Below are 22,528 nucleotides of genomic sequence, written 5' to 3'. Positions count from 1 at the left end.
GGAAAGCTGAAAGAGGATACAGACCCGTTTGTGCAGCTGGTGAGACTACCAAAACAGAATCCATTAGCCCTGAGAGAGCCATTGAAAAAGGAACAGGCAAGCATGCAAAGAAACTACATCATTACACCCTTTGCACAAAGTGAACAAGCAGCCTAAGGAGCTGTGGGGAAATATTCAGATAAGCTAAGGGTCTGCACTGAGCAAGATCTAGGGATGTATTCTGTAACACCCTCAGTTTCATCTGTTCATACCTGCCACTTAATAGTTCAATCTAATTTAAATTTGCCAGTTTATTCACATGATCTTGTACAGGGCTTATGCATTATTTTGCTAAGGGCTGTTTTATCAGTGTAAAAGGCAGTCTCTGTTGCTCATTCTAAATGTAAAATTAAAACCCAAATGATCTCAAAAATGCTCAACTACAGTGTAAAATCAAACTGATTTACATCTTCCTAGGGCAATTTATGAGTGCAATTTAGATGCGTCTTTGCTGGCATAACTGCAAAAAGGATACATGTTCAGAAAAAGTAACTTTCTTTAGTTCCTGCTGAATTCTTAGTGCCAGTTTTTTCCTCTGGCAGTCACTGTATTGCTTTGATGAAGAGTGGTATTCATGTTAAACGATTAGAGGAATCAATTCTCCAGGACGTGCAGAAAGTTCTTTTCATGTTTGATTACTAAAAGTGATAGCAGCCACGGAGTTGGAGTACACTTGAGCAGCATATAGCTAATCCATCTGAACAATCAACTGCAGGATTCCCACTCCTGCATCTTGCTGCATTGGAACATACCAGTGATTGATTTAGCTTTGTCTAGATGCATATTTCCCAAAAGATGTAATGGTCTCTTAATGCACCTGATTTTCAAAAACTGTAAGTACTGAGAGAAATTTCTAGGTCCACCTTGTTGCCTTCATAGGTAGGCTGACCATAAAGAAATCCAGGAGTTTGGGGACATTCAACTGGGATGCTGCCCCTCCCCCACCCCCGTGCTCTCATAAATTGATACGGGCAGGGTGGTGTGCCTGCTTGCAAAGCATTCTATGCTGCTCTGACTCCTGACTGCTGGACTGAGCTCCACACCCCTGTGTTTCTGGGATGCCCATTATAATTTTCAACAGCTGGCTGAGACCAGCCTCTGAAATCCAGGACTGTCCCAGCTAAACTTGGACATATGGTCACCCTATTTATAGGCCTATTTGATGAATTAGTAGAGCTATGGGTCAGTTATACTTTCATGCATATGAACTGAATCACAGCCTTTGTAATTTTATCTTTCTAGTGTAACTTCAAATTCTCCTTGTATTAATGTGAATGTTTAAGTTCAGTGATGGCAGACAAAGGTGGTGACGGTTCATACAAGACTGACAGGATGCATTTTGCTGTATCTTTCATACCTGGGTGTGTGCCACTAGCAATGAATGAAAAAGCCTACTAGATCACGAATCTGAATGTGTATGTAGGGAACTTGCATGAAGTTGGAAAGCAAAATTTTAACATCTGTTTTCTGCTAGGAGGCATCTTCATTTTTCATGTTTCTCATTTGTTTCCCGCTTTTTACCTCCCGCCCCTGCCCCCAGTTTATCTAACATAAATATTCATTTCCCAAACAGAAATATATAAGTATGTATAAATACACAATCACAAAATGCTCAGTGAAACTCCCTTTATTTATTTCACTTGTGTTGTTGCTGTTGTTGTATAAGAAAGAGCAAGATAACAAAAAGAACAAGGTAAAATAAAATTGTAACTGACCCAAACATTTTTAACACATCCAGATGCAAAGATGCTCTCTTTCTCTCTGCCTTTCCATTCCATTCTCTTGACCAAGCATTTTCTGTTTATGGGCCAAATTGATCTCTGGTATACCTTCACTGAATTACACCAGATATGACTTTGTTCCTCTATCACAGGCAATTACAGTAGGAATAAACTGGTCATGCAGGCAGAGTGTCATCAATAAGTGCATTGAGTTATTCCTGGCAAACCAATAAGAAAGTTTTCAAATAAAAATCCCAAACAGGTCTTTTAATATAAGGCCTAAGAATCTATCGGGAGCTGATGAATACTGCCCACTAACTGTACAAAGTATAGATAGCATGCCTTCCAAATATCAAAATATCAGAGGAATGCTGTGAAAATAAATAACTTCTAATATAAACAAATGAGAACATATCAAACTGTTACCTCTTTAAACATATTGTAAATAAAAAAAATACCAATCCTTCTACACAATAAATATTAAGAAACCATTGACATAGTTGAAATGTACTCATATAAATTAACAACTTTAATTACATTAGCCAAACGGACATTGGTTAAAGCACTGCATGTAGTATGCAAAATAATAATAATAATAACATCAACAACAAAACACAAAATGATAAAAACAAAATAGGCTTCATAATATCTTGGCTTTCATAATTTATATATATATGTATATACATATATATTGATGTATGCATACATAGTAGATATATATAATATGTATATATACATATACATATATATCTTCAACCATCGTCAATGTGTTGTTTTCAAACTGTTTAAATACAAAAACCCATTGCGAATTAATACAAATTCACTGTATCTCAAAAAATAAATAACTATAAAACCCCAAAGTGGCATTTGTTTCTCCCCATGGAACTGTGAATTTTAATTTTCATGTAGGGCTGGATAATGATTTCCTTCACTCATACTGAGTAGCACCCTACCTACAAGTGGCCCCTTGGAAGACAATGAGATAATTATGGAGTAAAGCTCTCTTCAATATAAGTGATCACAATTTGGTTCTTACATTGATCCATATTATGGATTATCATTGACTTGAGGTTTAAATTAAGCACTATAATAACTTCTACCATATCCCTTCTACCTACATTTTAAGAATAGATTCCACAATCTTTATTCATTTTGAACCATTACTTACTATTTATATAGACCCAATGAGATCAATAGGACTACTTGAAAGGTAAGGCACTATTCAGTATGAGTAAGACAGGCCCTTAAAATTTTCATTTAGCAGGTAGACTTTTGTAGGCGACTAAGCTTTCCTAAAGGAAAGATGATGCTGCCAACTTCTCCTTCGGTTCATTGTACCTCACTTAAATGAACTTGATGACTTGAATCCCAACTAGTTACAAATAATGGGCTATTTATGATTCAGTACTACTTTACAATGATTGTTAAGGGACTACTCCTATTGGAGTCAATGGCAAAACTCCCATTACCTTCAGTGGATACAGGTTTGGTCCCTAGATCAGCAATCTGTTCTGACATGTAAGTGGAGAATAATCATAAGCATCTGTAAGCATTTACTTTTACTAAAGCCCCAGAATACAATCACAGATAAATACATTCATCCCTACAAATGCGTATATTAATGTACCAAAGCAGGCCTTCTGGGCCTTATATGCTGTCAGCATCTGGCATTTGTAGATTTTTTTAAGAGGAAGAAGGCAGCATTTTTCAGGTCAGAGGAACTGTACAGCCAAAATGCTAGAGAGATACTGAATAAATATATATCAATTATCAAATATATATTGAAAATATATTTTGAACGTTAAACTTCACAGGGAATAGACTACGTGCAAGAGAATATGTTAGCAGTTAACATTTTTTTCATTTGTTAGTACTGTACCTGAAAGGAGAGGTTATTTGTGAGACAGCATGCCCTTGAACTGGTGGAATATGGTAACAACATGGTAACAATTTATAATACTGTTTTGAGGACATGCAGTTTTAATTAAACCAGATTAAACTAGGGATAGGGATGTTGTGCTGGAATCAGTCAGCTTTAATTAACTTCCCAATTTCTGATTTTATTTTTTCATATAGCTTTTCATATCCCTCTGCTTTAAATAGCTCTGACCACAAATCAAAACCCCATGACTGAATCTAGAAATTGAAGGGAGAAACCTTTAAATTTTGGAAACGTTGTCCATAGAAATGCGAGCTACTGAGCAGGGCTTGGGAGCACTTACTTGTAACTTGAAAACCTCCCACTCTTTCCAATATATACATTTCATGTAATCCACCCACCACATCGAAAATCCTCTTTTCTTTTGTCACTTGAGAATTTTGTCATGATAATTTCATGTTTTCCAGAACCAGTTCCCCATTCACCACATATAAATTTGTGGAATGAGTTGGCCTTTTGAGCTATACAACATCAAACTTTAAAAAACAAACAAACTTAGCTTCTGTCTGCTCTGCTCTGGCCAATAATATTGTGAGGCTAGTCCTACTCCAGCTGAAAACTCCAATTGGAGTTTTGTCCTTTTGTTTCATGGGAGAAAGATTGGAGTTTGTGTTAACAGTTCTCTACATTAATCACTCTTAAGAACAGTTTTTGCTAGCACAAAGCATCTAAATAGTTACCCTTGCCAGTGCAGACAGATATTAGCCATGCTTTAAACTGATTTACAGAACAACTCTCTCTAATCAAATAAAAGTGAAAATGAGATCATGTAGGATGTGGCCATCATTCATGCAAATATTCCTTCCTTATATATGTTGCCTGCAATGAATCAAAATTAATGACCCAGCTTGGCTTACCTTTACTCATGTGAGTAGTTTTACTAGTCTTACATATAGCCTTGCTGAATTCATTGAGACTAGCAGCATGAGTAAAGGTTCTGGGATGCCATACACAAAAATTAAGAGGTCTTACCCAAGCCCACTCAAGTAAAAAACTTTGGATCAGGTCCCTAGTACTCAAGGGCCCAAGCCTACTTCTATTGAAATCAGCAGTAATTTTGCCATTCACTTCAAAGAAAAAATATTTGTTCAATATAGAAAGACAAATTATTTGTATATTTTTTATTCCCCCTTACAGAAAAATCTCTTGTAAATAATTTAAATTAGAAAGCCTAGATATTTTACAGAATACTTTAGTGACAATTTTAGTGTTTAACCAATTGTTACAAATTTTTACAAAGTTTTTTTTTTTTGCAAACTGCAAACAAGTCTGTAAAAAAATGCATTGTATAAAAAGTACATAAATGTATAACCCATTAGCTGTACTATGCAATCTAAATACTGTGGAATAAATTAGATAGAAAACTTAGCTATAAGCATGTACATTGATATTTATTCAACAGAGGAAAATATTTTTTTTCTTTTTCTATTCTTTTTTCTTTTTTTCTTTTTTTTTCTTTTTGCATCCCATTCAATACATATAAACATGCACACACACACTCATATCCACCCACCCACCCACACACACACACACACACACACATGCACTAATGCACACAAAGAATTTTGGCTGACAAAAATAAAGGCCCTGATTACACTGTTTAAATATGGTTCTTGCCATGAAGGTGCTAACATGCTATCCCTAGCCAATGTGATAGAGCTAAATTGTGCTATGAAAGTGTTTCTACAAACCATGCTGTCACCAAGGTAGGACCCATGTCAACTATTTTTTAGCAAGAAGTATTTTTAAGCACAGCTCACTAAAATATTGCCAACATGGGGAGTTGGTCCAGCAAACTTTTGGAACTTGAAAATAAGTTCTAAAACTCAGTGTAAACAGGGCCTGAAAATTACTCCCATTCCCTCTAGCCTTCTCCCCTACCCAAAGACAAATATCTTTATTTTAGAATTCTTTTAAATATGATCGTGATAGAATTTTTAAAAACCTATCTAACTATGCCCTATGGGTTGGACCCTTCAGGTTAGGTGTTGACACAGGAAATTAGGTCTTATAAATAACGTGCAAACTCATCAAGAGTTGCCAAACTAGAGGGTGGTGGTTGAGAAAGCCCATCTTTTATTAAAGACTGCATTTGAAACAGAAATTACATCATAGCTTTCATTTTGCTTTGTGTTCTACAGCGTGGTGGTGGGCAATGCACAAAGCTGCAATGCAGTGTTACATCAGACCTTCCAACTGTACATTGGAGTTTTAGATTTCTTTCATACAGGGTGATCGAGTTTTAAATGTGTTCCCTCCAACTGATTAAAAAATAAACAAATACTATTTTAATACACTGTGCTTTGCACACAAACATTCATTGTTTTAAGAACATTAAAGTGAAGCCTGAAGTGCTTATACTGTGTGTATACATACATATATACATATACAAATATATATGTGTGTGTGTGTATATTATGTATATACACGCACACACACATATAGATATATATTTGTATGAAGCTGTTTTCCTACAATGTACAGCTGCTGTACATCGAGGAGAAGTCTTAGTGTCGTGCATGCAGAAGGAGTAACAATCATTCTACAGATGGGCCTGAAACGGAGCCCGGGATGCTAAGGCCAGGATTTTCTGGGCATCTGAAATCCAGAGCCAAAGTCCCAGTTTTGTGTTTAGGGCAGTATTTAAATTAAACTAGTTAACAGGTATACCAGCCTGAATGTGATCAACTCCACCAACCTTTAATATAAATCCTGACTAATTATTTATGAATGGTACCAACCACAAATAGACTGTTCAGAGGCTCACACAAACGTCTTTGGTGTATGTGTCTATTCTTTTAAAGGTACAAAATAATAATAATTATAATAATAATAAAAATAGCTATCTTGTGTGCTGTAGCAGTTTTTGTATAGCTCACAATAAGTGCAGCTCTCAACCCGTCCCACTCCCGACCACCCTCCCTTGAAAATGCTTGTTAAATAAGGATTAGACAGGTCAAACACCATTGTAGTGCAAATAGTAAACGATTAAAATTTTTTTTTTTTACAAAATATAGAAATGTTTGGCTCCAGTAACTGGACAAACATGTTCCTTTCAAGTATCTCTCATTGAAGAAAAAAATTTAAAATGAGTTACTTCCATTTAAAAAAAAAGTCTTTCTTCTTTTTTCTTTCTCAGGTAAACAGTTTTAAACCAACTAGGTTGCATAGTTCTAACGTAAGCACCTTTACGAAATGTAACTTTGTATTCTTTCTTTCATTCTTTTTATTTTTTCTCTTCTCTTTTCTTCTTTCTTCTTTTTCTTTTTTGCAAATGTAGTGCAGAAGATGAAGGTGTGTACACCTGCGCAATCTTGTCCCTTTACCAAGATATGTATATGTGTGTGTATTGTGTGCACATGTCTATGTGTGTATGTGTGTGCATATATATATATATATACAGTTATATATACACACACAGAAACACACCTATATGGAAACAGTACACACACACTTATGTCTTTAGTAAGTTGCGGGGGGAAAGTGCCAGTGAATGTAGTGTTCATACACATGGCTTTTTCTAGGAATTTATTTCAATGCCATTTTGGACTCAGAGTCCAAATTGCTGCAGGTTAGGCAAGCTGCTACCACGGCTTGAACAGGTGGGTAACTATGGAAGGGAAAACAATCCCCCTTGTTACAAATAGTGTTTAATATACTATATAATAAAATATGGAGTATATTGAAAGGAAGGGATTGTCCCTCCCCATACTGCCATTCAAACGTTTCTCATTCAAGCCTTGGTTAATTATACTTTTCTTTTTCTTCCTTCGTCTGCCTTGAGGGTTATTTTTTGAACTCTGGGTCTTGTCCTTTTTTTCTTTTCAAATTATATTTGATTGTTTTATTCAGAAAGGTTATGCCATGTCAGGTCTTTCCTCTTCTATGTTTTTTTTAATTCTCTCCTCACCAGTAGGAGAAGGCTCTCGGGGTTCATATATGAATCTATGAGCAGCCACACTCCTCCACAATCATATTCTGAATGTCCTTTTTAATGATGTTCTGTCCATCATCATAGTATAACATGGACATGGGCCGCAGCTTGGTCGGCACACAACAGGACTTGAGGTTGGCAAAGGGGCTGTGGCCCCGCATTCGGTAATGATTGATGACAGTGGAGTGGAAAGACAATGATGAGCCAGAGGTGCCCGCTATATGGCTGGGGCACTCACCTTCGCAGTAGTTAGCATGGTAACCTGTGGGTGCTATGATCCAGTCACTCCATCCAATGTCCTTGAAGCTGACAAAGAACTGCTTTTTGCAGCAGATGTTGACCTTGCCATCACACTCCAAGCCCCGTCTCCGTCGTCTATGCTGGCGGTCCTCTGAATGCCGGGCAACCATCATCAGGAATGGTCTGTGGGATTGTTCCTTCTCCTCTTCTCCAGTAGATTCTCCAGCTTCCTTCTCTTTCCCTTCCCCATCATCTTCCTTTTTCTTCTTCTTGCCCATTAGCACCAGGCTGGCACCAGTCTCTTGACACTGGTCACAGGAAATCCGCACATCCAGGGAGCTCTTGCCTTGGTCCAGGAGGTGTTGCACACTGTTAGAGACAGGGAAGATATGCCAGGTACTTTTACGGGTGTCCACTGCCTTTTCAGAAATGAGAGTCTCACTCTTTTCACCTGTCAACCCCACATCCTCCACCTCTTCTGCCCCTTCAGAGTTGCCTTTGGGCTGACGATGCTGCTGGTATAGTCGGATGGTCACTTTTGTTCTGCTCCGGTTGGCCTTAGAGACTTTCAGGAAGAGCCACACTTCAGCATTCTCCACTACTGATAGTTCACTGCCTTCCTTGGATATCTCAAAGTGCAATGTTCTCTTGGGTGTGCCTGAAGTAAATAAAACATATCAGAAGAACCAATTAATACAGGGTTTGTTTTTTGGGGTTTTTTCCACCATCAGAATAAAATTGCTCACATTATATTTAATATTAGATACTCCCTATTTTCCATTATAACCTTTACCACCCACCCCATCTTCTTCCCTTTCTCTTCCAATGCTACTTACTTTTTTTGCTCTGGTCATTTTTTTTTTTACTGCCTGACTTATTTTCCAGTATAAAACTCCAATGGCAGCATTGTACCATGATAGAAATAATCTTGTACATTTATTCATGTAGAGTGTTTCATGGCAAACGGGCATTAATGGCTGGCTAGAGATTCATTTTGTTTACCTGTCATTTTTTATTACTGTTAACCCAAATGGGAAGAAACTCCTGTAAATATCATTCATAACAATATTTAACACACATACAAATCTGTGCTTTGTAATCAGGATTTGGGAGTTGGTTCCATCCCCACATAAGTCTTTGGGAGTTTTGCCATTGATTGAAGTGAGGGGGAAGGATTTAGCCTCTGGTCTTTCCTTATGTAAATTAGCATTATTCTTTATGAAGATGTTATAGTGTCATTAGCTTCAAAAACCTAGAAATACTGAAATATCACTGCTAGCATCAAGAGGTTTTCAGGCATGGTTTTGTGTTCTGCAGTAAGCAAATTCTTCCTTCTGTGGAATACTAGCTATAGATTCTGTTCTTAATTTAACACACTCTGCTCTTTGTGATTATAGTAATGGTAAATCCACTGAGAAATGAGCTAAGGAAAAACTGCATATTTATGGGGAGGGTTCTTTGGCATAGATGTATAAACTTGCTGAGATGTCAGTGATGATAATTATAATGGTGAGGGGGAGTTTCTTTGATACAGACTTCATATCCCTGGCAGAAGTTGAAATGAATAATGAGGGCTGTTTTTATTATTTGATCACTAGAGCGTGAAGAAGTTGAGAGAGAATGAATTAGCTGGGGGGGTTTAAAGAGAGGAGGTTTTCTTTTCTTTTTTTAAGTCTGTGGCATTCTAATTTGTAAGGAAGCTAGATATTTTTTTAGACAGGGGAAAATTCCAATGCTCCAGGGAAAAAAGGGCTATGTGTTTTCAGTATGGCAGGCAGCGGGATAGATGGGGCACAGTCTTGGAAATGATGAATGCCTAACTTCAATAAATCGGGATGGGTTCTGAACCCCTTATTTGTACTGAGCAGCATGCCGTTCCATACTGTGGCAATATGTGACACTAGGCAGGATATTAGTTTTGCCCATCAAAAGTCAATGGCTGATCAAAAGCAACATGATAGAACCAATACACGAGAAAGAACATGTGACAAGTGATACTACATTAGCAAGGTTGCATTATCTTTTTGCTCTCCAAGGATTTGAAATATTAACTAACTAATTCTCACAAAAAGGCTTTATAGCCCCATTTTACCCATGGGGAAACTGAGACAGAGGATAAAGGGCTCACTTATGGCCACAAAGAAACCCAATTGAAAGAACTGGAGTTCCTGCTCTAAAACCTCTGTGCATGCTGCATGGCCCTCAAATCAGCCTCCTGCTTTCGTTCTCTGTGAAGTGCCACTGAGACGTTTAGCTTCTCTAGGTGGAATTCCCAGGTCAAAGAGACAGTCGTTTCTAAATTCAAATGGCCAAGGGCACAGTGTTTTGGTTTTGTTTTCCTTCCAAGTGAGAGTGTGAAACTGTAGCCTTAAACTGTCAATGGGATAGGAAAACACATGGCTTGTGTTAACTGTTTCCCATGGACTTTGATGATACCTGTCTCCAAAGGAGGTTAAATGTGATTCTCATGGAATTAAACAAGGAGTGGGGTACTTCCTACAAAGCCGTAGCCTTTCTCTCTTAATGAAATGAAAGCTTTGGTAAAAAGAGGTCAAAGAGGTCGAGAAAGAGGCCATGCAAGCTGACAAATACTTTGACATGTTGTAAATATTTTTAGAATGACAGTGTCACTCAATAGTGATTGAAAGGTGATGATATGGACCTTCTTGCTGCTTCAGAGTTGGTGCTCGTGCTTCCATTCTGGAAGTTAAATAATGGCAAAACTAACTGCTGTATTAGAGCAGAAGGCTTGTGATATAAATAGATATATCTACATAGATATATAAACTGTAGGTGTAGATATCTTAGGAATGTGGAAGTATTGACAGCTAGGCTTAAACTTGATCTGAAATCAGCTGAATCCAAACCAAAATGTAACCTCAAAATTCTGGATCTGAACGTAAAAAAAATTCTTAGTGGCCTTTAAGATGTATGGTAAACATACCCTTTATCACATGCCTGCCTTTCTGAGCACAGCACTTAGAGCAGACGTGAGACCATGTTGTACCTTAGCATATAAATAGTATCTCCCTCCACGTTCTGTGTTGGGCACCTCAATTCAGTTCAAATGCCTGCTCTGCATTTTGAACTGTCTGCCTTGTGCTCGGTAGTCTAGTGGTTAGAGCAGTTGTGCAGGTAAAGGAAAACTTGGGTTCTAGGCTGACCAAAACCTGGAAGTATCACGTCTCTCATTTCTTAAGAGAGTGCCCTAAACACAAGGCTATGAGCTAGGCTGTGTGAGAGCAAACTCCAGGCTTCTTGTTGAAGCTGGTTCACTGTGCAGCCAAGAAGGAAAGAGTCATGGGGCCAGAGGGAGAGGAAGCAAGGGAATGTGACATTTTGACTCAGTGATGAGGATTCTCCCTGGAAGAGAAGAGTCCTGGATTCCACTAGTTTCTGCCAGCATAATATCTGTTTTTCAACCAATGGCTGAGTATCATACAAAAAAATAAAAAATAGAAAATGCTGGGAACAAGTAAGAAGGGAGATGGAAGTGCTGCCAGGAAGTGCTGAAACCACTAGGCTACAGAATCCGGCTCCCTCTTTTTTCTTATCCTTCTGATCCCATGACACTTGCACTCTTGTCCCTCTTGACTCCCCAGAGGTGTGGTGCTAGGTTCCTTAACCTCGCTAATCTTATAGCCTGGTGGTTATGGTGCTCTCCTGGGAAGTGGGAGAAGTGGTTTTGAACTCCTTCAGGGCGCCCAGGTTAAAGTGAATGCTCTACCCACTAGACTGGCAGCAACAGCAAGGCCTTCTCAAACTCCTCATACCAGTGGAAGTCCCTTGAGGGACTTAAGCAGAGTTTTTGGAGTTGCTAAACTAGTTTGGATCAGTCTTGGGAAATTAAGTGTTAAATTCCTCTTAATTCCCATTTGTGCATAGCAAATAAATCTGATCTTGCCCAGGATCTCTAGATCTTTTTAAAGTAGTTTTTCACATGCTCGTGTAATTCAGCAAGTTGAATTATTCACTAGTGATAGTAATTAGAGCTACATAGTTTAAGTACTTGAATAGACTTGCATTGCTTTTGCACAACCCCATTCCTTAACTACTGCAAATTAACACAAGATCCATTCTAAAGCAATAACAGTGTCACCAAAATTATTTACACATAGTTTCATACACAAATAATGGATAGAAATTCTAAGGAATGGCAAATGAAAGAGGGTCAAAGGACTACAAAGGATAAGGCAAATCCTTCATGTAGTCCTAAAGCCCTCATAATTTAACTAAAAATATTTTATAGCATAGAAAGAATTCTGTCTTTCTCAGTAAGCTGGGGATGAGAAGGGAGAAGGGAGAATTAAGACTGTCAGTGTTAAGAAAAAAATCAGAACTCTTTTGAATTCATCCCGCATTCAGAATCAGTTAATTGTGATATTGTATAAGCAGCATCTGGGAAGGAACGTATGGTGAAAAACGTAAGGTCCTGATTCAGTGTTTTCAAAAATTCATCATGTCAGGCAAACACCCACTGAAATCAGTAAGAGTTCTGTCTAGCTAAGAATGTAATTAAGACCTTAGGTTTTGGTCTGCTATGAATTCACTGTATAGCAGAAGATTTTTTATGATAAAAAGGCCTATGGATATCATGAGCTGAATTCTTTCCTGGGTGTTTCAAAATTATAGATTTCAGGGTCATTTGTTTTTTTTCAATTTTACTCTGTTTCAGTCACCTGTCCTTTTGGCTTCAATTGAAAACCTTACATTATGCTTTGGAAAGGTATGCTGCTTGCATATATAATCTTCTGTTGAAAAAAGCATGCTGCATACTCCCTGATAACTGGAAATTCACTGAACCCTTTGGGTGATATCATTTTGTGAAAAGCACCTAGCAGTACTTTCATTATCCCTTTACTGTATTCCTTCATCTGCCATGGCTGCTTTTCAAGATGTTCTGCCCGTTTCCCAACGTCCTGCTCCTCCTGCCTGATTCATGTAGAAAAGCCTAAAGTCCCACATTGGCGGCTTCAGCACTTCACTTCTTACAATCAAGAATATTGCCTGAATTGTGGGTCCTGTTATCATAATAATAGAAAATGCCTCAGAAGGGAGAGAGAGGGACAGGGAGAGAGAGACAGAAGACAGTCTTATTCTGGAATGCTGGAACTGACTCTTCCCCATCTCTCTCCTCTCAAACTTCAGGGAAATCTTTGTCTGAAACCACATCTATATTGCAATACCCAAGCCAGCCTATCCCAGAAAGAAGACAGTGATTCTAAGGGGCATCTTCTACCAACCTAAACATATTGGTAAATATTGTGAAGAAACTCTAAAATATGCAAATTCCATTTTATTTTTAGTTTAAAATTCCATTTTATTTTTAGTTTATGCTTGCTACATAAAATTTTAAAAATGGATTTTTAGATTGCTTTATAATGAAATATATATATTAAAATATCCTTTATAAGGAAGACATTATTCAGTCAGAAGGAATATAACTAACACTATTTAGCATTTTAACAGGAGTGTGCTAATATCTCTTATTAACTACAATATTGCTTGCACACTTTTAAAGACCAAAACCTGAGCATATGACAGCTACTGCAACTGCCCAGCTGCAAATGGTTAAAGGGTGATGTGAGGCTGCTCGTATCAGTGTTCAGTGGCCTACCACAGAAGGCATCATTTCTTTCCACTGCAGAAGGATGCAAACTGCTGAAAAAAATTGTGTATTGGGACTCTGAATGTTCTGCCGGCTACAGAATTGATTTCTGTGGTTGACTTCCACCAAAGGAATGTAGAGGGACTTTGGGCAGGTCACACACCAACAGGGTATATAGCCTGTGTCTCCAGGGATTTGGTGGATCATCGAAGGCCAATCTTGCCTGTTTTGAGCATCAGTGCAACATTCACAATTCACTCTGAGGTCTCAAAATAGAAGCTAGGAGACACCTGGTGCTGAAGTAGACTCTGAGGCTCATGCCTCCTTCCCTTGGTTCTACTGAATTTCAGTCCTTTCATATTCCACCAAAACCTATTTACTTGGGATTGACACTAGGATCAACACTGGGTACTGTTTGGGCTATATACACCTGCACAGATAGGGCTAAAACTATAGATTTGAGAAGCTCCTTTTTAAATAATATGATAAGTTTATCATATTATTAAAAGCCAGATTGTGTCTTTCTTACCGCTCACCCCTCTCCCTTGTTATAAAAAGGATGCTTTTTCCCCAAAATTACATTGATTATACTTTTGACCTTTATAGTAAAGCTTATTCTTAATTTCTCTTAATATACAGCATTCAGTTTTACCTTAGAAAAATGCTTGCTATATATAAAGGCACTGTTGCTTTAAATATCCATTCTTCATAGCCGTTTAATTTTGAGTAGTTTTTATGTTCTACTGTAAGTGAACTTCTTTTTCCATACAAAGAAAGCTTTTTTTGTTTTTTAAAGCTGCTAACTTTACTACTGCCTGGGTTTTTTTCATTTGGGGGCATTTGTACAGTGTGCCAATATGTAATTGTTTTGAAAAGCATCCTTCTCTTTACTCCTCATTATCGTTCCCCAGGAGACAGAGAAAAAGAAATAGGTTTCTAGCAAGGTTCTTCTAAAAGGAGTGAGAAGAAGAGTGCGGTTATTGAGAGGTAATTGCTCAAAATGTTTACTAATGAGTGACTGCTAGAACTAGATGAATTGTTCACAGCATGCAATTTATCCAGTGAATTTAGCCCTGTTACTGTCTGCCAATTATCCCTAAGCAAATTTGTTCATTACTTATGGTTATGCAGCAGCACTTCACATGAACCTATTTCAACCTATGGGTCACTCACAAATGATTTGCTCAAAATATTCATGGTTTCTTATATGTCACTGGTCACCAAAGTTGCACAGTTCTGCCTCTGCTCCTTGATTTGGCGGCTATAGCTAGTAAAGAAGGGAGCAGCAGTTATCGGAAAGTTGCAAATACTTTATCTTCCTTCTCACAACCTTTGTTTTTCAAGTCATGTAGGTATTTGCAAGAACAGCCATTTCCAAAGATTCATGGGGAACCCCCCCCCTCCCCCTGCCACACACACTATCTATTTATATAGTTATTCATGGAAAGGCAAATCAAACAGGTACAGTCAAGGTCAGGCCATTTGGAATTTGAGTAAATACCACTCTAGTGCCCAATGACTTTGATCTGGTATTTTGTCAGAAATTAACATGGTACTTATTGTCCATAAGGGAAACAATTTATACCCACCGCCTTAGTTACCTCACTAGATCTGAAGTTCCTCCCTTACATCACTTACAAATATATATTTTTAAAATTAAGAAATCACTTGTACATCTAAAATAGCTGAAGAAATGTTTAAAGGCAATTCCCACAGCAACGTTTCTGTAATGTTAAATTATAATGGGTTCCTTATTTTGCAGGCAGCATTTTCTTGCATTGTTAATGCAGTTTCAATTTCTAACATGAAGTAAAATGGTTGGAAGCAACCTCTATGCTTTCAGGAAAATATTACATTTTTTGTGCATTAACAGCCACATCCCCAGCTCACTGAAGTGAATAGCAAAAAATCTACTGCCCTCAAATGAGTTAGGATTTGACCCCAAAACACATTTTCCAAAGCTCTGTTGATGCAAACAAAATTGCCTTTACACCTCCAAATCCACATATCCACATATAAGAATATTCTACCCGTATCTGCGTGCACATTTACGCACAAAGGCATACATGAGTCCGTATAGATAATGGCATGCATTGGAATGTGCACAGACATTTAATATGGATAAATATGCACATACATATATCAAAGCGCACATGTGAATGTGTTGCACACGTATATGCATATACATTTGCAAAGAATGCATGCTTTATCGCATGTATATAGATATGGACGCATGCATACATTTGCATACATACAGGCAAATATGTGCATTCTGCTGCAGACACTACATATGCATGCATATCTGGACACACACACGCATGCAACTGGGTGCACGCTCTCTCTCTCTCTCTCTCTCTCTCTGATATCTTTTCTAAATGAATTCCCACCTTCTTGGATCTGTCTGCATTTTCTTTAATTGTTCGTAAACAAACCGGCCCTTGGAGATACCTCTGATTTTGTTTCAATAAAACAGATTGATTAAGCATGGTTTTCCTCTCATGGAAGTAACTTGCTTTCATTTGTTAAACTTGAAGTTTTTGATAAAGTATGCCATAGCAAAAAACAAAATCAAGGGGAAAGAGACTTGTTTTCCAAAAGCCAAGGAGACTGCATTAAAAAAAGACACGACAAAATCAGCTCAGCTGATGATTCACGGTCACATTTCTCAGTGTCTGTATAGAAAAAAAATCACTTTTGATCTCTCCAGATTTCTTTGGCATCCAGCAGTTTATCAGTTTTATCTTTCCCCCCATTTCTCTTTGCCTATTTCCTTACACTGCATTATTTTACTTGTAGTCTTCCACTCCAGCAAATTTCTGCCTTTTAAACTATCTGAGAGAAACAAGAGCTCCACTCAGAGAAGCTACAGATAAGCACAAAGATCTCTAGGATTCAGGATCCAATTAGGTAAAATAGCAGCTTGCAGGAAGGTTAAAAGCCTTTGGAGTGTGCCCTCTTGTGGCTACTGCGTGTTTCATTGTTCAGCAAAGGAAAATGTACCCCTAAATAAGGGTCCTTTAAAAAGACAATTGATGGAATAATTTAAAGAAGGAGAAGTGACCTGCCCCTTTCCTCCCTCCTCCAAAACCTTGCCAGGAATGGCAGGGCTTCCTTTCTTTCTAGGAAAAGATACAATTTAATCTTTATTGTCAAGCCAGTTCACTCTTGAAATAGATACGACATGATGCAAAAAGTTAAAAGCGATATAAAGCTATCGCAGTTCTCATTTATTCTTGACACATGTCTAAAGATGAGCTTTGGGATTTCATGCTTCCTCCATATAGCTCCCTTCTCCTCCTCAGGGGCTGACATTAGCTACCCATTTCATTACTAGTTTATATGCCAGGATCATACATACATGGCAATATCTCAGACCTGTTTAACAAGCTATCTACTGTATATAATAAGGGAGTCAGTAGATTTTATGAGCGTTGGCTATCTAAGTAATGGAAACTTGTTGGCTTTGCTTGTCAAGAACATGTATGACCCCTCTCCTCAAAAGACAATTTTTAAGACCTTGAAGTAAGCCACAGAGTTTTGGCAGAGCTGCGCTCACAGCAGAACTAATCTCAGTTAGTAATCTTAGCTTGATATGTAAGTAGAAAAATCATTTTCATGTTTTACTTGTTAGAATGCCAAAGGACAGTAGGGTGCTTTTGTAAACCTTTGTCCAATACTCTTGGTCATTAGTTTTTCAAAGATCTGCCTAGAATTGTAGCTGTAAAAAATACCTGCCAAGAAATCTGCTGATCTCATGGATATGGAAATACCTGTGCTATAGATGAATTCAGTATATTTACCTTCTTTCCCCCATTCATCTGCATTTTCTATCATTTTGCATTTTAGTTTTTTTCTATTATAAAATATTACTCCAAAGATATTTTTAAACCATAGAGTAGATGTACTGAATAATGTATGTCTATGCACTGTATTCCTTTTGTATATCTCACTGCTAGAAGACAGTACCTGGGGAAAAGGAAATGCTATTTTTTATGGCAGTGCATATGAAAAGACAACATGATTCCTGACAGAATAAGGGATGACAGGATTATGTCAGGTCATACTCAAATCAGCTAAGATCTAAATACAACTTCCTTTTTCCATCAGCATTTATATGAAATAACATTAAGTGACATGTTCCTATTTATGTTAATTGTTTTTTTCAATCATCTCTTTTTACCTGATGTTTGTTTCTAGTAAGAGAAGTGAGGTTGATACTAAGATGATAAGAAGATGGCACATTTATTCTCATACCTTAATGTTGTAGATTTTTACTGTATATACGCTTACTAATTCTTACAGCCGTTGAGGATTGCTCAGGGATCTAGGTTCTGTTCCTGATTTTTTTTTCCCCACATCCATATTTTCTGACCTTAGGCAAATCACTTGAATTCTCTTTGCACATATAAGGAAACTGAGGCAACAAAGTAAATAATGCCATTTTAGGATGTGACATCCATCTTTACAAATGAGCCCGTGTTAGTGAGAGTGGGTTTCAGGCTTAATTAAATCACTGGTGCATGTAAAGCACTTTGAGATCCCTGGATATTAAAAATTCAAAGTATTCTTGATGGCTGTTCTTTTCATAGACAAAAAAAAAATTGTGTTCAGCAAAATAAAGAAATGGCTGACAGTCGAGCCTATGCTAGCAATATCACCTATTGAAAGTCAATGTTTAAGCTTCAACTCTTGCACATCTAATTTATGCAATACATTTTAAGTTATTGCTTCAGTTTCTTCTGAACTATATCTTTAATAGGTATACAACAAAGACCCAAGACACCTCAGAGAAAGACCCAGGCAAGAGGAAGGCTCACATGAAAGTAGGGTACCTCAGTGCAGCAGAAAAGGCAAGAGAATACAAACATGTAAGGCATGCTCTGATGAGCAACCGAATACTGCAAATCATGGTAAATTAGCTTTGTTGTTAACACTGATAGCTCTACATTTTGTAAACGAAACTGGTGATGAGTGAGCATTCAGTAGTTTTCAACTGATAGATTGGTAGCTGGACTATTGGCCAGTTTGTGGGCAATGGCATGATTATCTTCGGTCATGTGACTCTGTGAGCCAATTGGATTTGGAGTTGCAATTCAAGGGTGTCATATTTAATAGGCGTATATCAAATTCAGAATTCCTTTGTCAAGGTTCAGGAGAGACAATAATGTGTTTACAAATGATTGGGAGTCAAGCAGTGCACAGAAACCACTATTCATTCTATACATGTTTCACTGTTCAGAGAGAGCTATTGAAAGCCAGATAGGGCATCTACTTATTAGAGAGTCTAGTGAACTTTTGGTTTTAAAAGCTCACTCCTAAAACAGGTAGAAATACAATGGGTCCTAGTGACCACTTGCATTGACATCTTTTATTCGGTCTTTGAAATGGAGAGAGTACAAGGAAAGAAAAGTATGAGCTTTTCTAGTGAAAGGACTGATAACGTGCATTGACAAGGACACCAATTGCAAAGGCTTCTAGTACCATTGGACGCCGGGCAGCTGGAGGAATGTCTGTTCTTAAAAGCATGCACACTCTGTGCATGGTTTTCCTGCAAACAGAACATCTGAGTCAACAGGTTTTCGGGACTGGAAACTCTGAGTGTTGTCTTAATTGTTTATACTGCTGCAGCAAACTTTTAAACAAAAATGCTTGGAGTTCCTGTGCATACTTTGCCTACCATATGCTGTACCAAACAAAACAATGACATTCTTTTAAAACTGTCTTGGCAACAAGAAAAATGCTTTGGCTAGACAGCATCTTTATAAGAGTTGTTATTAGCTACTTCATGTCTATCTAGAAAGGTGCTATGCATATATGAAAACATAGATGATCTTATAGATGTATAAGTATTCATGTGTATACACACAGACACACATACATATACACACACTTGTAGATACATATGTGTGTGTGTGTATGCCTGTACATGTATATGTGCTGTTTTACACTGACTTCTGGTCCTACTCATTTAAAGGAGGACTTCACAGCTGCTTTCTATAGGCATGTGATATGATTTGGAGCAACTAGTTAGTAAAATCTATAATCTGAACTTTCCAGTCTGAAGAATTAGGAGAGCAAAATAGTTCAAAATGCACCTTATCAAGGATGCATTTTGGGGCAGGGAGTGCTTAGAAACAGAATCTTACTTTTTTCCAGCAAGCAAAAGTCAGCATTGCAAATTGGATCAGCTACAACTGCTTGCCCAGTTCTATTGAAGTTATCTGACAGTTACTGCAACACTTTATTGCCTGAGATGCTGTGTTAATTAAAAAACAAAACCACCCTCTCGCTTGTATAAGTCAAATCAGTTCTTTATGATGCTATACTTACTGATAGATTTTTTACAAGGAAGGGTTTGTTTTGAAAATAATATATAGCTCCCTTGCCTCAGAAACGCTCCAGGAGGTTGCAGCCCTTTCCCTTTCACCATCAACCCTGTGATCCAGTATTTTAATGCAACTGCCCTGGTTTCACACATCCTGGCACAGTTTGAAGGACCCCTTTGCAGCTTGACTTTCTGCTCAAGATTGGTTAGATTGCTTCCTCACTGTTTGGCTCTCTGAGTTTAACAAGTGCAGTCTGTAGCCAAGACTAAATCAGAGAGAATCAAATTCCTTCAGCCTCCCCCCTCCCCCTCTCCTCCCTCCCCATCCCCATCCCCATTGCCATCCTTACCCTACAACCTTACAGAACACATTGTTGGGGAGAAGGAAAACGTTCATTGCAGTTCTGGCAGAGAAAGATATTTCACAGTATTTCTCTTTCTAGCACCCACCTGATTCTGCAAATGTGATGATTTCTGAGGTTTGCTCCACAAGTTCATTCATTTCTGCTCTTCTTCCAATGTCATCCTCTATTTCCACAAAGCCATCCTCTCCCACCTTCCCCACATGGAGTTTCTTGATGGCATTTAAAAGTGCTGCCTTGGGCACTGGCTGAGTGATGTTAGGTCTGTCCCTCAAGTGCAACATGTTCAGTATGTGCCTCTTTACTGCTTCCACCATCTCAGGTTGTGAGTTGGGCACATCCTTTGAGAGCGTGGCAAGGGCACATGATGGGCAACTGGTGACTGAACTGTGTCCCTCGGATCCTGGGGTTGGGGAACTCCTCACTATAATCCAGCAAAGCACCAAGAAAAATCCTCTCTTCAAAAGCAAAGGCATCCTGGCAGCAAAAGTTGTTGTGATTCCCTTTTAAAAAGGCCCTGCTTTTCCTCCCCCTAAACGCACAGTTTTTTTTTCTCTTTTTCTTTTTTCTTCCCCCTTCTCTTTAGCAGATTCTCTGGAACAAGAACAAAAAGTTTTCTGTGAAGTTCTGTATGCAGGTTCCCTCTCTGAATGCAATAAGTGCTGTAGATGTTTGTGGCTGTCAGGGAGAAGAGTTCTGACTGTCTCAGAGTAGGAGAGAGACAGAGAGAGAGAGAGAGGACGGATTGGCCTAAAGTGAGTGAGTGAATGAGAGAGGGAGGGAGTTTTGCCTGTGAGTAAAGGCTATGATTAGGAAGGGGGAGGAACAGCCAAGCTGCCTTCCTTATGCTCATTGCTCCCCTAACACGCACCTCTCTTCAAATATCACTACTCATGTTTTCTGCCCTCCCCCCCTTTTTTTTAAATCTCTCCCACTTTTAATTTTATTCATTCTCTTCCCCCCCTTCCTGAATCCCCCTTGCTATAATTCCTCCTCTTTTCTTTCATTTCTTCAACAGCATCCTGAGTTTAATTGAACCGAGCCAGCATGAATGAGAGAGAAGAGTTAAACTTTTTAATAAATACCTTGCTCTTAGCCCTGTCCACTATTAGAAGGATAGCAAGAGATGTTGAATGGTGTGTGAATGAGAGGGAGATGAAGGCAGGGAATTTTAATGTTTGGAGCTGAACATTGTTCTGCTTTGAATGAAGGAGAAAAGATGCCACTTTTCCATGCACCTTTAAAAGCTCAAGGTTATCAACACTGGCAAGAGATCTGAAGGGAGCAAAAGAAAACTTTTGTTGGGGGGGGGGGGGCTCTGTAATACAGTACACATTTTACAGCTGCACAGTGCAGCAAGGAATTGAAAATCCCACAGAACAGACAGGGCTGTGTATATATGTGTATGACGTTAAAATACTGCCCTCACATCAAAAAACATCCCTACTACTGTTTTCCCGTAAGATCACAGATATATTTCGGGTTGGGGTTAAATCCAGCAATGTCTGAAAAATGCTTTGAAGATGAAAAGTACTGGATATACTGTAACCAAGAACTACAGTCACGATTCAATTTTTAGTCAGTCCTAACTCAAGCAGGTCCCTCATTGATGCCAATGAGGATTCTGGCTGAGAAAGGTCTTCTACATTTGACCGATCGGTCTTAGAAGGCACTTTTTTTGTACGTCTGTTTCATTCATTCAAACCAGGTAACACAAATCGTAATGTCAGAAGAGGTGATCACAGTCACCTCATAATTATGAGCTAGCCCTTCGGCTAGTGTGAACAGATAAATGCCAGGTTACACCAGGTGAGGATGTGGCTCCAGGTTTAAAAATCATTATCCTTTTTGTTTACATCATTTCACATACTTCAGCATTTTCCACTTCGTTCAATGCCACGTCTTAACTAGCTGAAGTAAAGTTAGAAAACGTCCTCATCTTTAAACTTTTTAAAGGGAAAGTTAGAAAACAGTGGATTTTGGGCCTCAGACTTTTGAGATTCATCCTACTGGGTTTCAAAGTTTATAAATATTTTTAGGAATACTCTTGCTCTTTCTTTTTTACTTTCTTTCTGCCCTGTTCATACATCCACAAGCTCTTCAGGTATGTTTACCCTCTATTTGACAAGTACAATTCAACATACTACCGGCAAACACGTTTCAGTGGAAGAAATAACTGGTAAATATAAACCTTGTGAGGTCTCTAATTTTCCTAAGAACTACAGGCACAAGATCTGGGAGGAGGGGCAAAGAATGGAAGTTAAAGTAAATGAAAACTATAGAAATACTTGATCAAACAAGTGAAGTTTTACAAATGCTATACACAGCAAGGCTTCCTCTCTCCCCCACTCCCCACCACG

At 38.2% G+C, this 22,528-nt stretch overlaps 1 protein-coding gene across 1 annotated transcript; it reads right to left on the bottom strand.

Moving 5' to 3' along the window:
• Positions 1-7,520: 7,520 nt before the first annotated feature.
• Positions 7,521-20,870, bottom strand: INHBA (inhibin subunit beta A; the record flags this gene model as incomplete). Its single annotated transcript, NM_001317146.1, is given in 2 exon segments — positions 7,521-8,531; positions 20,257-20,870. Coding segments are annotated over 2 exon segments (1,275 nt in total). The 3' UTR covers positions 7,521-7,644.
• Between the last annotated feature and the right edge of the window lie 1,658 nt (positions 20,871-22,528).

The sequence above is a fragment of the Alligator mississippiensis genome, chromosome 5 (genome assembly GCF_030867095.1).
Source record: "Alligator mississippiensis isolate rAllMis1 chromosome 5, rAllMis1, whole genome shotgun sequence".
Classification (NCBI taxonomy): Eukaryota; Metazoa; Chordata; order Crocodylia; family Alligatoridae; genus Alligator; species Alligator mississippiensis.
This window is presented reverse-complemented; position numbering and strand designations above follow the sequence as displayed.